The sequence below is a fragment of the Melanotaenia boesemani genome, chromosome 23 (assembly GCF_017639745.1).
Source record: "Melanotaenia boesemani isolate fMelBoe1 chromosome 23, fMelBoe1.pri, whole genome shotgun sequence".
In the NCBI taxonomy this organism is placed as follows: Eukaryota; Metazoa; Chordata; class Actinopteri; order Atheriniformes; family Melanotaeniidae; genus Melanotaenia; species Melanotaenia boesemani.
The window spans coordinates 26,380,046-26,393,082 of record NC_055704.1 but is presented as its reverse complement, the minus strand read 5'-3'; the positions used below and the strand labels follow the sequence as shown (position 1 = coordinate 26,393,082).

General features: G+C 41.3%; 1 protein-coding gene across 2 annotated transcripts in view; it reads right to left on the bottom strand.

Moving 5' to 3' along the window:
- The window catches only part of lin7a (lin-7 homolog A (C. elegans)), a 56,941-nt gene that overhangs the window by 2,583 nt on the left and 41,321 nt on the right, over positions 1-13,037 (bottom strand). Inside the window, exons 4-5 of one of the 2 annotated variants that reach the window (XM_041977865.1) lie at positions 5,578-5,787; positions 5,061-5,276 (exon numbers count right to left, since the gene is read on the bottom strand). In XM_041977865.1, the coding sequence (XP_041833799.1) occupies positions 5,061-5,276; positions 5,578-5,787 (426 nt within the window). The remainder of the gene's footprint in view (positions 1-5,060; positions 5,277-5,577; positions 5,788-13,037) is intronic. The other variant, XM_041977864.1, reaches the window with a different exon arrangement.

Sequence of the window (13,037 nt, the reverse complement as noted above, 5' to 3'; positions counted from 1 at the left end):
CTTGCACATGGTGCCAGTCCTAACTCTACAAACCCGGGGCTTATGTTGCACGCTCCGCCTGCTCGTGCACGCCACTTGGTCGGCGTCCTCTTGGCAGCCAAAGCAAATCTCTGTGGTCGGCATGCCAGCGTTGATAAAACAAGATCCCTGCCTCAGCTCCACTGTCTGCAGCTCCACTGCAACATACTGTTACCAGCCCCCAAATACCTTCCTAAGCTGCACTGTGCCAAGTGCAAGACAACAGATAGGCTTGGGGGGGATTTAGTATCAAAAAGCAATGCTTACCAGAAGCTCAGATATCTTGGACACATGCCTGCCTCCAACATGTGAGGGAAACACTTGAGTAGTCTGAAAAGTGTGAGAGGAGGCACTGCATGCATGATATGAGTTATTGTTGACTCCTTTAAAGTTTTGTACATTTTTAATCAGTGAAAGTGTTAGTTTGCTTCAGCTTTAGCTAAAAAAGAACACCAGAGGCTGCACCTACTTACGGCAATACCTGCAGAGCTCAGTTTCAGCTTGAATAATTTACAACCTTTATAACAGTATCACATAGGGAGAGGTACCGCTTGCACAAAGGATACTGACAACTATGTTTGCAAAGAATACCTCAGAGATTTCAGGCTTGTGCTGGGATTTACTGCACATGTGTGCAGCTACCACACAAACCAATGAAAGTGCTTGCATGACAAAACAGAGAATAGTGAATTAAACTCCAACAGGAAGCGCCAAACTTCCTACATTTGCATTTTTTCCATATTTATTTGCAAAATCTACAGCTTTACACTTACATACATATTGAGTTTATAAAAAATAGAAGCATGTAAACAAAAAGACATACTCTGGTAAACTGTCTAAATACATATGAAAATATTAAGTTTGGGATAATTTTAATAACATCAAGGTTAATAGTCATTTAACATGATGCCCCTTTCCAGTAAAAAATAGTTGCTGAACGAGGACATACGTTGAGTCCGTGAGGTTCAGATTCAGCTCTGCAGTATCATGTTAGCCATTAACTGTATATGAAAAATAAATTCTGCATTTGGTTAGTAAAAGTAAAATTTTCACCTTCAGGATCAATAATAGACAGAACTTGGACCAGAATTTCAGCTGATGACACATGAGGACTAGATATACTGCAAATGACACCATACTGGACACAACTCCTGTGTCCTAGAACTGATGTTTAGTTGATGCTTAGCCTGTTTTTGAGAAGGTAGATATGCTTCTTTTCTGACCCCTAGAGACCATAAGTGGTACTACACATTAAAACAATGGATGAAAAAGGGGTCTAACCCGGTACTAGCGAGGCAGACCTAATAAAGTGGCCAGTGAGTGTACAGCCTGACAGGGAAGAAAAGACTCTGAAGAAGGATGGGACTGCCAGAAGACTGAACATTTTGAACAGATTATGATTTTACACATTTTTATGTCTAATGAGTATTGAAAACAGTTATATCTCTCTTCACATTTATTTAGTTCAGGACTTGAGCCTGTTGACCCAAAATAACTACTCTGAGACGGATGTAAATTACACTTCTGCTTTTAGACCTACAGCAACAAAAATCCCTCTTAAGGTATTCTTTATGGTTGTTTGAGGCTCCTAATTTCAGGAAAGATATAAAAATGTTGATTGTTTTATGGAGCATGGCTAGCTTTGCCTCAAATGAAAAATTTCAAGTTTTTACTCCCCTTCTTTGGTAACTATAAATTGTGTGCAAGGCTTTATGAGGGGGGGTCATTTACTAAGAAAGGAAATAATTCTGTTCGTCTCTCTAACACTAACTCACATCCACCGCTGTGGTAACTGTGGTCACATTAGAGGAACATGAGAAATGAAACATCTACATTAATAATCTGGATCACCAAGTGGAAACATTTGCACCAAGTTAAAAAAATATCTATAGAAAGTTAACTTGGTTGTTTTGGGCTGTTTCTGGGGATCAGTGGTTCACCCACCGGCAGTCCTGGTTTACTGTCTGGTGGTGGTAGACTGTGTGGCTAGCTCTACGTTAGCTGCTAATACTGGGGCTGGGGTCTGTTTTGGCCTCATCTGTGTTCTTTGTCTTTACAGAAAACTCAGAAATATCTCCCTTTGTCTTCATTTTTATATCTTTCTGTACAAATCAGACTGGCTACAGGGTATATTCCTCCATATTTTCATTTTTTAGCTACTTTCAAATAAACTAGCAATCTTGCTAGCTTCCTGTTGAAAAGAAACTGTAGCGCTAGCATTAAGGTCGTGAGTCTTGTGTACTCCCTAAATACACTCATCAAAAACTAAGAATAACCTGGTTTTTACACATTATTTTAAAACTAATCTAATGGTAGCATATAACTAGATTATTTATGCTATGTAGCTTCAGGCTAACATGGGGTTAATGGCCTTTCATATTAGTTATGGTACTTGCACAGGGACAAAATCTCTTCGAGAAATGTGCAGCTAAATGTCAATATTTTTTTAATTTTAATTGTCTACATGAAATGTTGTATTCAAATAAACCTGCCTGACCCATCTGCGCTTGGTCTGGTTATAAAATCTCAGAACAGAACATTTATTCTTGTTATTATTTCTAAAGGAAGCGAGAAAACAAACAAACAAACACATTTTCTCTTGCTTTTATTCTTAGTGCGAATTTTAAAACGTAAAATTTAATTTAAGCTAGTGTCATTATACCGGTGATCCACACTTCTCTGGAAGGATGTTGCTGTCCTCCTCCTCACTGCTGCCAACTCCTCAGTGTCCTAAAAGTCTCTAGAAGTCGCTAAGTGACGTAAACGCCAAACGCATAACCTGCCTGTTACATATAATTGTAATGGACAGGGGAGATGATTAACTTTGTGGGAGTGGCAAAAAGTAAAAAAACAAACAAACAACAACAAAAAAAAAACACCCTAAATAAATTTACAACTTGAAAAAACTTGTTGTTGTTTGGTTTGGGTTTTTTAATCTGATGTGTTTATTTTTAAATTTCGTTTTAAGTCTAGTTTGGTTTTAAATTAAGAGTCTACAACAAGTTAACTTTTTAAGTGTTTTTGTCAACAGTCTACATTAATAGGTACTGATATCTGACTATAAGCCAGGGCACGGTCAGCCAGTGGCAGCTTTGCATGATTCATTTTCAGGCTGGTTGTGGAGCAGAGGTGAACATCCTGCTCGGACTGCAGCTGGGAGCTGGGACTGAGGCTGCATGAAGACCGATGTTTTGACCGAGCCTCTTGTGTGTGTAGCACCCGCTACTCATTAAGAAGAAGTAAACGATGTCTGTTTTCATGCCAGTCTCCAAAATTCTCTAATTACACCAGGGGTGTGTCCCAAATCGCGCACTTCTATACTTCGAACACTACATTTAAGTGCTTAGTGCGCTGACACAGAAATTTCAGTAAAAACTCAGTGCACTGAAAGTACCCGGATGCTGCCCTAAACTCGGCCAAAAATCTAGTGCGAAACGATGGACACTACACGCACTAAACGGACGCCATCTTGCTGACGTAGCGGAAGGGGAGGGACTTTCAACCAGTTTTTCAGAGCTGGCAGCCACCGACTCAGCGGTACCGATGCAGGCGGAGGGTATTTTCAACTGTTGTAAGTATGAAGATATTTGATCATAGTTCTAATATAAACTGCAGCATGCTTCTTATCTCTTCTATCCCTGATGACAGTTATGGATCTGATCATTTGTTGGAGGCTGCAGTAGAGTTAGCAACGTAAATGTTAGCAGTTTTATAGCCGATTTCGCGGATCTAGATGGGCTATAGTGTTAGAAATGATTAATGCTACAGGTTCCGTATGTTTATTCATGATTGCTGAACCTCCAAATTAAGCACTGCGGGGTCTCTGGCGTAAACGAAATGGTCCTTGATCTGAAAACTGATTAGGAAACACCGCTGGTTAGAGAACCGGCCCGTTTCGATGGTACCGCTGACGAAGCCATCGCTGATTGCAGACGCTTATCTAAAGTGATGTACAAAGTACCCATAAAGTACATAATAATGTTTGCTTTTATATAAACTTCCATTCTGTGTTCACCGTAGGTCACTGTGGCATCAAACTACTGAGCCAGCAGTGGCACTGAGGCATTTACCACCTGCGGGCTAGGACGCTGCTGTGGAGAAGAGGAGGCGGCAAGAGAGAAATGATTTAATTAAAATTTTAAATAAAATGTTTTCTGCATCCCTGTTTTAGCGTCTTCATTACTGCATTTCATATTTTAAATGATGATTTCTAGTATAATCGGTTTCCTGTTGCAGACGTGAACAGTATCAGTGTAAACACCAATAAAAACAAATGTATAATGTAACGTACTTTAATTCAGTTAAGATATCGTTGCTTATTTAAAAACTGTTTTAGCATAAAAGTATGACATGCAAACACGTATGTTGACGTGATTTTGGATTTTGGAAGAAAAAAAAAAGGTATAGTAACCGAGCGGCGCTGCTAAGCTGGTACGTCACTACCGGTAAGTGCAAAACGTTAGTGCTCAATTTGGATCAGGACTTACCCACGATAGTGTGCACTACAGAAGGTAGTGCTTAGTGCGCACTACGCACTACCTTCCAGTGCACTCATGTAAGTGCGCGGTTTGAGACACACTCCAGGAAAAATTCACTTGATCTGTTGCTAGTCGCATTTTGAATAAGAGAGGGTCTGAAAAGTCGCTAAATATAGAGACAAAGTTGCTAAGATGGCAGCACTGCTCCTCCTCCAGTGACCTGTCAATCGTCTGAGGTAGGATCTGGGGTGTCCAATCAGATTTCAGAGGTGGCCAGTGCCACCCTGGCCCCTCCTCTAGCTCCATCCCTGCTGTAGTTCTAACAAAAATGTAGGCTAAAGTAAAAGGCAGCAATGCAGTTGTTGAAGTTTGGTCCAAGTTTAAATGGAACAAATCATCACGATAGGGTAACAACAGTGTCTTGAGGAAATCAGCTCTACAGTTCAGGTTACATACAACCTTGGCAGACGTGAGCGGTACCATGAAGTGGAAAAATACCTTTTGTGTTCCTGGCATCCACCCCCACCCCCCACCCCTCACCCGTAATGTAATGAAGCGCCTCACCTACGACATGTGATTCTGCTGAGAGGACAGGTTCTGTTGCTGCTGCTGCTGCATCAGGAGCTGCTGCTGCTGACGCCGCCGGGCTGTGCGGAGCTTCTCGAAGCGAGCCTCCATCTCCTCCAGCACCTTGGGGGTGTAGCGAACCACCAGCTTCACACTGTCCTTGGCTGCCTTTAGCAGCTCCACTGCTTTCTCGTGATGTTCTCCTTCGACGCTCTGCGAGATTAACGGAGATGGAGGAGTTTTTAATACCCCGTGATTATGTGGAATGAGCAAGCTCACAGTGTGCGTTAACAGGGTCTCTAGTGGGTTTGACAAGTTTTAGTTTCTTACTAAAGATGTGTGCAACATTTTGACCCCAATAGCTCTGCTGACTGATGACTCACATGTTAAATTAGGGATCAAACACTTAGAAGAAGTTGCTAAAATTCCTCAGTTGAGGATAGAAGTTTTGCTAGCTGAGAATCTATCCATCCTCTCCCCTGCTGCATCATAATGGAAGCTGAGTTAGACCTACCACGCCGTTGACAGAGAGGAGCTGATCCCCTCGCTTGAGGCCGCCATGTCTTTCAGCCACACCCCCGGGAATGATGCGAGAGATGTATATAGGCGAGTTCTGCTCCTTGCCGCCCATCACATTGAAGCCCAGCCCCTCCTCCGTCTTGGGTAGCTCTACCACCCGCGGGTGAGAATGACCTTCGCTGGCTGCAAAAGCTGCAACCGTGGCCTTATGGAAGAGGGGAAAAAAAGGTAAGCTTGTGCTTGTTAATGAGAGTTCAGTGGAAGTGCAGCTGGTAAACAAGGTAGGGATGAAGGGAAACATCCAGTGACACTGATACATGTTTTTCATTAAACGGATAAGATCTGATGCTAGGCTAAACAACAGTTCTTTCCAGAGTCCTGTGGTGTGCACGGGCTTCTTCTCCTCTTCACTGCTCTCAGAATGAATGCAGAAGAAAAAGTAAACTCAGAGGCATTACAAAGTGATTGCTAAGCAAGGTGTGCACCATCTCATTTCAGCAAGAAGGACCATAACAAAGTGACAGGATTAAGTCAAGGTGGAGGATTAAGACTCCACATGAGAAGTTTTCTGGCTTTCTAAGCGCATAGATTATCTCATCTAAGTTCGAGAGGCCAGACAGAAACTCTGCCTCTGTTTCTCCACCAGCTGCAGGGTTTCTTTAAACCTCACGCCGTTTGTATTCAGAACAACGTGCTCAGGAGCTTGTTAGCTGAGCTCAGGAAAGCTAATGTCAGACAAGACTGAGAAAGAGACACTCCGTTCCCACTATCCACAGATGCGCTGCCACAGGTAATCCGCTGTTAGGTTGGTATCATATACAAGACAGATCGGGAGAAGGATGAAGAAAAAGTAGAGGAGGAGAGTCTGAAACTTTGCAGATGTGCATCAAAATTCTCAGCTAAGAAACTTTAAGATCTATGTCATCCCTCCAAGCGGCATCTCCACCTCACGTTTCCTCAGTATTTATATGACTCTTTACATTTTCTGCTCAAAATGTTTTCTTACTTTTCTCCTCTCTTCTATCACCTTCTGTTTTTTAAACCCCTAACCTGCCTTCCTGTTATTAAATAGAGAGAAAAGCAAAGAGTTTGAAAGCTCAAACCATATCTGAAATTTCTTAGGATTTCTTCCAAGTTGGGGACTGTCAGTTTCTTTGAAAAGTTAAATTAATTTATTTTTCAGCTCAAACAACAATATCCATGTTTCCCAATGCTGCAAACAATGACAGGCACCATTACAGAAATTTTATCTCTCCTTTCTTTCAAAAGAAACTCAACACTCTATTCACCAATGTTTCCAGAGCCACCATCCGCCTCCCAGCAAGATGAAGCTAAACTATTAATGTCAGGGGAAAAGCATGAATAAATGAGCCAATTAAATTCAGTCATAGATCCAGAAAAGCCAGTCTCACTAACTGTCTCTCAAATACTGCTGGGTCTGGGTCATATACTGCAAGGAAACCTGGGTCTCTCAGATACGCAGATATGTGTGTTGTTGCAGTGATGAAACAGTGATGGCGATATTAAAATCGACCGCCAGCACCCTGGCAGGAATATGGAAAACGTACTCGAAAATAGTTGGAACGGAGGGAACAAAAGGCTGGAGAACTAACTGGAACAAATAAAAAACAAACGGAGGAGCAACTAATCAGGTTACCTGGCAACAGGTCAGGAACATGACTGGGTATAAAAGGAGCATTTCAGAGAGGCAGAGTCTCTCAGATGGAAATACCCTGGAACTACTTTTTACACCATGCTGAGCATCACCCTGGAACTACTTTTTACACCATGCTGAACATCACCCTGGAACTACTTTTTACACCATGCTGAACATCACCCTGGAACTACTTTTTACACCGTGCTGAACATCACCCTGGAACTACTTTTTACACCATGCTGAACATCACCCTGGAACTACTTTTTACACCATGCTGAACACCACCCTGGAACTACTTTTTACACCGTGCTGAACATCAACCTGGAACTACTTTTTACACCGTGCTGAACATCACCCTGGAACTACTTTTTACACCATGATGAACATCACCCTGGAACTACTTTTTACACCGTGCTGAACATCACCCTGGAACTACTTTTTACACCGTGCTGAACATCACCCTGGAACTACTTTTTACACCGTGCTGAACATCACCCTGGAACTACTTTTTACACCGTGCTGAACATCACCCTGGAACTACTTTTTACACCATGCTGAACACCACCCTGGAACTACTTTTTACACCATGCTGAACACCACCCTGGAACTACTTTTTACACCACGCTGAACATCACCCTGGAACTACTTTTTACACCATGCTGAACATCACTCTGGAACTACTTTTTACACCTTGCTGAACATCACACTGGAACTACTTTTTACACCATGCTGAACACCACCCTGGAACTACTTTTTACACCATGCTGAACATCACCCTGGAACTACTTTTTACACCACGCTGAACATCACCCTGGAACTACTTTTTACACCATGCTTAACATCATCCTGGAACTACTTTTTACACCATGCTGAACATCACCCTGGAACTACTTTTTACACCATGCTGAACATCACCCTGGAACTACTTTTTACACCATGCTGAACACCACCCTGGAACTACTTTTTACACCGTACTGAACATCACCCTGGAACTACTTTTTACACTGTGCTGAACACCACCCTGGAACTACTTTTTACACCATGCTGAACATCACCCTGGAACTACTTTTTACACCACGCTGAACATCACCCTGGAACTACTTTTTACACCATGCTGAACATCACCCTGGAACTACTTTTTACACCGTGCTGAACATCACCCTGGAACTACTTTTTACACCATGCTGAACACCACCCTGGAACTACTTTTTACACCGTGCTGAACATCACCCTGGAACTACTTTTTACACCATGCTGAACACCACCCTGGAACTACTTTTTACACCATGCTGAACATCACCCTGGAACTACTTTTTACACCGTGCTGAACATCACCCTGGAACTACTTTTTACACCATGCTGAACATCACCCTGGAACTACTTTTTACACCGTCCTGAACATCACCCTGGAACTACTTTTTACACCATGCTGAACATCACCCTGGAACTACTTTTTGACGTGTTGCTGCATCAGATTCACTCAGATGTCTCAGATTCATCGTCGGATTTGTTGGTTTCATTGGGAATAAATTATAGGTTGAAGAGATTTCATTGCATTTTGTTTTTATTCACATTTTCCACAGCATCCTAATTTTGTTGGAATTATTATAATTATTATATTATAATTATCTAAGTCCCCCTTGGCTCTTTATCTCCATCTTCTGGACTCAAATATTAATTTTCTTCTCTAAAAAGATAAAAGGTTAAAAACGAAGTATCTGTTAATCCAAATGTGGAAATGCAGTTTACCATAATGTTCTTTAGTCCTTTAATCCATGTGAATGTAAATTTTAGTGGAGTCAAATAATAATAAAAGCTACAAATCTAAAGCCTCGTTTGGTGTGACTGAGTTCAGAAACAAAAATCCCTCCTCTTTGTCTCTGACATCCTCTCATAGTCACATCCTCCTCTCACTTACCATAATATACGAAAGCGGGTCGACTCAGCTGGACACTGAACTAATGAGGAACACAGAGTACAAAGGCTCTTGTCTCCTCTCTTCCTTACACTTTATCATCTTCCTCCTCCTCTTCACAAAAAATGTAAGAGCCCGTCTCATAGTCGTCCTTTGTTTAAGCAGCTTGCAGGTGTTTTTAAAAGCTCAGATTGAATCATCCAGCTCTAACTCAGTCCTTCATCGTGTGAAAGAAGGTTCAATTTAGTAAACTCTGAATGACAGTTTTACAGATTTAATCAAAGAGAAAGTATCAAGTAACTGCTGATACAAGGACGGACACGGACATTTAAATGCAGCCATTAAGTCATTAAACATTCAGCTCAGTGCAGTATTGTTGATGTTTTTCTGGAAATGTTGACATTATTTGCAACTTTATTTAAGTGATACATGTAAGTAAATTCAGGTTAGATAAATCAAACAATGCATTTCAAATTTGAACTGAAGTTTTGACAGTCAAAAGAAGGAAAAGCACAGATCTGGTGCAAACGCTTCCAACATGCAGTTACGTGCCAACATTTGCTGCCAATCAGCAGGATTTCTATACAAAATCACTGCTTTCCAGGAGTAAATAGAGTCAGCCTCCAAGTGGCAATGATAGCTGGGAAAGTTTCATTTTCCTGAAAGCTGCAATATGAACAAGAACCAAAAAGACTGATTAAATGCAATTACATCGTGCACAGCGTTGATCCAGCTCAGTGGGAAGATGGAACTCGGTTCTTTTTAACCTTCCTAAATGTACATTTCTGTGTGTTTCCCAGAGAGCATCCCTTTTATGTTTTTCTGTTATAGTTCAGGTTTTTTTCCGTATTTTTTTAAAATGTTAAAACAACGAGAATATAGAAAGAGTACAAGTTTACATGTCTAATGTAAAATAACACGAAAAACCTCTAACTGAAAATACATAACATTTCCATTTTTAAAAGGAAAAAAACATTTAATTTCACATGAAGAATTTAATGCATTTTCAAATTTATCATAATTTCTGTAATTTAAAGAATAGACAAATGCTGCATTTAAGTTACTATTGCCAAAGTTATTTAACTGAATTTATTTATACTTTTAATTTGTTTTATACAAATGTTTGGGAAATTTGCATTCTGATCATTTTCATATTAATGCTGAGGTTAAGGTTAATCTGAGAGTTAATATCCAGTCTGACTGCTGGTGACGGTTAGTTAGGCGATAGTCTGATTCCACCTGCAGTCTTACTGAGAAGAGAGTCAGGCCTGGTACACATAACGACTTTTGGGCTGATTTTGTCCCGGTTTTGCCTCATCCCGACCTCGGACGGCAAACACCCGATCATCGTGAGATTTCCTGTCCAATCATCATGTGGTCTGTGGTTACAAGCAGATTTGTCCTGATAATCCGCTCCGAAACGCGCCGTAGTCGACAATCGGGAACACTGAACATGTTTATTATTTCAGAGCTGATTTCTGAGGAACGCAACGACTCGTGCATTCTGACTGCGTAGAGGGTGACGTGGCACAGAATCTAGCCAATCAGAGAGCGAGCTGGTTGAGGAACAAGGAAGTAAATAAAGTCCGTGTTCACGCCGTCTCCAGTCTGGTACTTTTTAAAATTTGTTTTATTTTTCAGTTCTGGCATTTTCTGTCAACAATAGACCCAAGACCACCATCATTCCCTCGTCCTGTATGTCCTCTTCCATGCCGGGTGTTGTGTTTTCCAGTTGTTTCTATGTTTCTTCTTCTTCGCTTTTTGCCGGTTGTTGCATTTTTCTTCTTCTTCGCTTTTTGCCGGTTGTTGCATTTTTCTTCTTCTTCGCTTTTTGCCGGTTGTTGCATTTTTCTTCTTCTTTGTGATGTCAAGTGACGTCACTACGTACCTTTATGTATTCGGAAAGAAATCTATTAAACATGTGGGACACATCAGATCAGATTATTATGTCTACGCCGTTATCGGCTTGTAATGGTCATGTCAAGGGGCTCAGAGTTTGAGGCTCTGTAAACTGGGTTAATGCAGGTGGAAGAGCACCTTCTTTGTGTTTGTGTAAGCGTCTGTCTATGCGGCCAGTACTATTCCTCCATTCCTGCATCCTCTCTGGTCAACCTACACACCTGCCTCCCATTTACTCATCAACTCGACTGATTTCCCATTTATTCCCACCCATGGTTCAGTCACCCACTGTGGTAGCTAACACTCCTCAACCTTTCATGATATTTTGACTTAAAGATTATTCCTGTCCTATCTGTGCTGCAGGTCTACTTTACCTTGACCTGCATCCACTCACTCAGCTCCCTGCCTCCGCTTCATTCAGCTCTTGCCTCACCAGCCACTGACCTGCCTGCTTCACATTCAGCCAGCAAACATTCTCTCCCCAGTGTGCCTTACTTTTCAGCCCTCTCTGCCAGCCATGAACGCCCCTGAGCCTTTCACTGGCTCTCCCTCCCCTCTAACCCCCACACCTCTCCCAAGTACTTGCCATGAATCAGTTCCTATTCACTGGAACTCTGCATTTGGATTCTTTATATTGATTGCAGCGATAGCAGAAATTAATGGTGCTTTCAGTCAAAAGATTTCTTTATTCAGTGGTTAGCCAGGGCTCTGAAATGAGAAGGAAGTATCCTCGCACTCCTTACCTGTGCCAAGGTGTGAAATGTTTTCTAAGGTGTGAAGCTGCGTCTGTTCTTCTTGTGCGGCTCTTTAGAGGTTTGTTGTTTCTTGCGTGTAAAAATGAGCTAATTGTGTGAAAATTTTCATTTTAGTGTGTAAACAGTTGTAAAAAACTGAATTTTGGTTTTACTTCTCATTACATCCTTCCCTTCCAGCTGCGACGAACACAGTGTTCCTTCCTAGCTGTGTCCCTGAGGAAGGGAACACAGTCTTCTTTTAGCAGGATGGATGGAATTGGACTAAAAACGAGGCGTTTCAGGCTCTGACATCTTGACTGAAGATGCCAAATTATCAGTAATTGGGGTTTGTTTACATTTGTAAGCCTTTGTGTAAGTGTGGAAACAATTATTAATTAATATCAGAAAGTGGAGAACAAATAGAGAAGGTTTTATTCAGTGGGGAGTGTGCAGGATTTAGTCTAATGATGAAAGTGACATTTTTATATTTCATTTAAAATATGCCTTATCTTGCAACAAAAGGCTTGACAGGTAAGTGATATTAATAAGAAACAGCTGATGTAACATTGTGCAACTAACCAGGTTAGTTGGCAGCGGGTCAGTAACATGACGGGATGGAAAAGCACATCAGAGAAGACTGCGAACGCAAAATATGAAACAATTTTAGAGCAAAAGGCTTCATTCTCCAACCAAACTGAAGTCCTGCTGCCGAACTTTTCACGAAGATTCGGGCAGTCGTGAAAATAAAGAACAAAATCCTACGAACACAGAACGTCAGGGTCAGACAGGTTGGACTCGAGTGCAGAGCCGGATTCTGAGTTTATGAAAAACTGGTGTTTCATTAACAATAAAATTCTCAACAAAAACTCAGACAGAAGAACCGAATAACTGCTGGAACACAGACAAGCGATCAGGCACTGAAAGGAAGGGAAGCACAGCTGGGAGGGAAGAAAAGAGGACACAGGTGAAGACAGGCAGGTAGGGAACGACTCGGGGAATCAAACAGGACGTTGAGGTGAAGAATTTAAAAATAAAACAGCCTTGAAAAGGTACCGGGTCCTGACACAGGTGAGTCCATATTTGTGTTGTCTTCTGCTGTTCACTTCATTAATAATAAATTCTATTAATGTTTTTGTCAGATTTTTAAAGTAACTTTTGGTAATGTACAAACTATTGATTGTGTCCTAATATTATAATTTCATTAAAAACAAGTCTCAGATGGGAGCTAGATGGGATTTAATGTGATTACT